The sequence below is a fragment of the Aulonocara stuartgranti genome (assembly GCF_965226115.1).
Source record: "Aulonocara stuartgranti genome assembly, chromosome: 1".
NCBI classification, from domain to species: domain Eukaryota; kingdom Metazoa; phylum Chordata; class Actinopteri; order Cichliformes; family Cichlidae; genus Aulonocara; species Aulonocara stuartgranti.
The window spans coordinates 42,168,467-42,172,500 of record NC_138939.1 but is presented as its reverse complement, the minus strand read 5'-3'; the positions used below and the strand labels follow the sequence as shown (position 1 = coordinate 42,172,500).

General features: G+C 39.8%; 1 protein-coding gene across 2 annotated transcripts in view; it reads left to right on the top strand.

The window, feature by feature from the left end:
• The window catches only part of vstm2b (V-set and transmembrane domain containing 2B), a 30,521-nt gene extending 29,363 nt beyond the window's left edge, over positions 1-1,158 (top strand). The window contains exon 5 of one of the 2 annotated variants that reach the window (XM_082531296.1): positions 259-1,158. In XM_082531296.1, the coding sequence (XP_082387422.1) occupies positions 259-347 (89 nt within the window). In that variant the 3' untranslated portion in view covers positions 348-1,158. The remainder of the gene's footprint in view (positions 1-258) is intronic. The other variant, XM_082531297.1, reaches the window with a different exon arrangement.
• The last annotated feature ends 2,876 nt before the right edge of the window (positions 1,159-4,034 follow it).

Genomic DNA, 4,034 nt, shown 5'->3' with positions numbered 1-4,034 from the left:
GTGGTGTTGGCAAGCAGATGCTGCAAGCTATTCAGATGATCCAGTGATTTCTGTTACTATAGTTAACTGAACCTTCATAGGCCGTCAGCTGCCGAGGTTAATTAACACACTGAGATGAACAACTGTATATTACGATTCCTTTTGACTTTGTATGTTATGAGCTTCGTACGAATCACTGTAGAGGCCAATGGACAAGCAGAAATCTTTGCATTATACAACGCTGTTGTAAATATTGCCACATCTTTCTGTGTCTTCCAGACTGCAGTGTGATGAGCACCATGGACCGGCTACTGTGCATCACTCTCGTGTTCATGCATAAGCTCCTCCCATTATTGCTGGCCCACTGAAGAGACATCAGGCAAACCTGTGAACCTGCAGCATTCTTACTTTCTATGTCAAACAGAAACCAAGCAGCACTCAATGGTTACCAGAAAGATCAGTGTATATCTATGGTGTTGCATCACATCTTTGCTAGGAGTAAAAGCAAAGCAACATAAAACGCAGGAGCTTGACACACAAATAAAAGAGATGGACCCCCTCTGTCATGACATGATGGAGATAAAGTCTTGATGGCTGACAGCGGACAGGAGAAAAGAGCATATAAAAATAAAACCAGCATCACTAATGATCCACAGAATCGTTCAGCCTGTGTACTCTGTGCTCAAACACTCATCACTGCCAATTTGACCACGCACAGAGGCTAGAGTGTATTTGTCTAACATGTCATGCCCTCCTTCTTGCACACACACACATGCCACCACCACCACCATCATTATCATCTCATAGCTGTGTTGAATAATGTAAACGAAAATTAAAATGCTGATATATTTTTAGAGAGATAAGGCTCACTTTACCACTGACACTAATTACCTCTATTGATGTTTATTTTTTGACACTTTTCATATGTATTACATGACATGATTTACTTGTGACAGCAGCTGAAAACAGTTTATTGTTTTCCTAATAAAAGGTAGACCGCAAACCTCTGCATGTTAATGCTTGTCTTTCTACAGGACCAGGATACAGACAAAGGTCAGTAATCCTTGCTACTCACAGCTTCATGCTAGGAAAACTGCTTTACTTCAATGAAAACTGAAATGTGATATCAGCATTCCTGATCTCAACAGCTCTATTGGACAATTTCTTTAGAAAATATTTCTTAATGATAAATAACCAGATTTAAATAACCAAGTGCAAAAGGACTTCACAAATCCAAGAAGGCATGAAGCCCAGAGAAAACAGGCAACACACACACACACACACACACACACACACACACACACACACACACACACACGCACACACACACACACACACACACACACACACACACACACACACACACACACACCAATGAAGGGAAGCCAGTATAGGAAAAAAATATGCTCTCTCTTTCTAGTCCCTGTCAAAAGTGAGCTTTTAGGACATCTTGATAATAATGAATTACAGTAGCTCAGCCTAAAAGTAATGCATGCATGAAATAGTTTCTCAGCGTCACCCTGAGACAGGATACTTCTAATTTTAGAGATATCGCAGAAATGGAAGAAAACAGTCCTACATATTTGTTTAATATGTGCATTGAAGGACATGTCCTGGTTAAAAATGTATCGAGGTTCCTGGAGGCCAAGGTAATGCCATCCAGAGTAAGAATCTGGTTAGATAGCACATGTGATATCGGAATTTAGTAGCCGAGGTCATCCAGGTCTTTGTGTCTTTAAGACATTCCTGCAGTTTAACTAATTGGTGTGTGTTATCTGGTTTCATGAACAGATAAAGGTAGATATCATGCGCATACCAATGAAAATGTCGCAGTGTTTTATAGTAATACTTCCAAAGGGAAATATATATTATATAAAAATATTGATCCTACCAAAAAAACCCTCTTTAACTCTGTAACTAACATATGCATGTGTGTGAGGAACACTCAACATCTACATGCACGAATTTGACCCTATCACAGCTACCGTAGGGCAAGAGGGTACACTGATTGGCAATCTGTCACAGGTCCAAAAGAGACAAATAAGTCATGCCAGTGGGATGGAAAAATTGGCATCTGGGAATAACTCCCAATAGAGCATCAGAATATTCTTTTGAGAATATGTTCTAAAAATATCAATGTGCCACAGTGTACATAAATTGGGATTATATTCACAGTTTGATCTATGAACAAGGTTGAGTTTACATCATCAACCTGCTATTTAAAAATACTCAAAATACCAAAAGTACTAAAGTAGAGTGATCATTATCGTATGCTGTCAGTAAATTCAAACCACTTTATATAAAAGTGATTTGGTATGCTTTGAGTGATTTAACAAATTTCTGAACAGCAAAAACCCTTGTGGATATCCTAACTAGGGTATTGGGAAATATAGACTTTATGACAGGTCACAGCAATATGCATAAATAAGACCTCAGCAGGCAGCTGCCCAGAGCTTTGCACTAAAGCTCAATTTGCAATGCAGCTCTCAGAACTAATCTCATCTCATGGATGTTGATGCAGGCAAAGAGAATGTGACTAACCTGAATCTTACATAAGCCATGGCATGTCCTGCAAAAACAGGAACACCATGAGGACACATACTCACCTCATTTCACTTGACAATAAAATAAACCACGAGTTAGCAGAGCTTCAGGGCACACAGAAGTACTGCATGAATGACTAAAATAGCCAAAGCTATGTTCAAGATGATTCATTTTCACCTCTTTTACTTCATCAATTTTCACACCTGTACCACACATTATGAATTATTATATACTTGCCTTTACACAGGCACATTTGTCCTACTAAAGTGGATGGCAAATAGGGAAGGATTAATGCTTCTGAAAATCAAGGACACTCTTACCATCACCCCCCCCCCCCCCCCCCCAGTTTTAAGATAATAAGAAAACTGCTGTATTTAATAAGACAAAGCATTTTATTGACCATCAAAATTAATGTGATCATATATTGTATTATTAATTGACACTAATAAACTACTCACATGCTGTGTTATTAGGTGGATTGCTAATGCCAGTCACAGGAACATATACTGAGCTGATAAGAGTTTATTAACCCCTGACAGAAGAGCTATGACGGTATGACAGACATTCAGAAAATCTTAAGATAATGGCTCCATGTATAGATGTTATTACTGTGAGACAATTGCCCATTCCTTAGCCTGCCTTTGAAAAAAGTACAAAATTGTATATGTACAGACAGGAGAGATACATGCATGGGAAAAGCTGAGATGAGAAGGATACAGAAATAAATCAAGCACCATATGGCAGATGCCCTAGTGAACATCTGGCAGTGAAGTCTGTGGCAAGCTGAAGCTGACATTTCAGACAGGTGCTGTGGTCTTTGCACAGATCCGATTTGATTCCAGGTTAAAGAAGGTCAGAAGGGATAACACAGCGGAAGGCAGGGTATGGCTGGGGCAAAGGATGAGCACACACATGCACACAGACACACATGTCAGGTGTTGCTATCCTAGTGGGGAGATCTGATTGGGATAATGCTTTCCCTAGCCACTAACCCTAACCATCAAAAATGAATGCCTAACCCTTACCCTTACCCTAAACCTAACCATAACCTAATAACCTAATCACACTAAAACCACCTGGACCTGGAATTTGGTCCCCACGAGGACTGTTGGTCCCACCAGTACAGTAAATTTCAGATTTTGGTCCCTACCAAGATAGGAAAAATCGGTATACTACACACACACACACACACACACACACACACACACACACACACAACATACTTGCACAGAAATACATACAGCAATGTCTTGAGCTCTACAAATCAGTCAACTTTGGCACCAAGTGTCTGTGAGCTATTTATAAAAATTGTTTTAGTGTTAGCTGGACTGAAAGTATAAAGTGAGGTTAGTCCAGCAGTGGCATTTTCATCCGTGTCCATCCTTGGCTTTCCTCCTCCTGCTGCTTTCAGACATGTGACTCATTTGCACTTGTTCTTGCTCCTGACATTGAGCAAGCTTAGATTACACAGCCTTCTTACAACAGATATACAGCCAACAACATCATCAGAA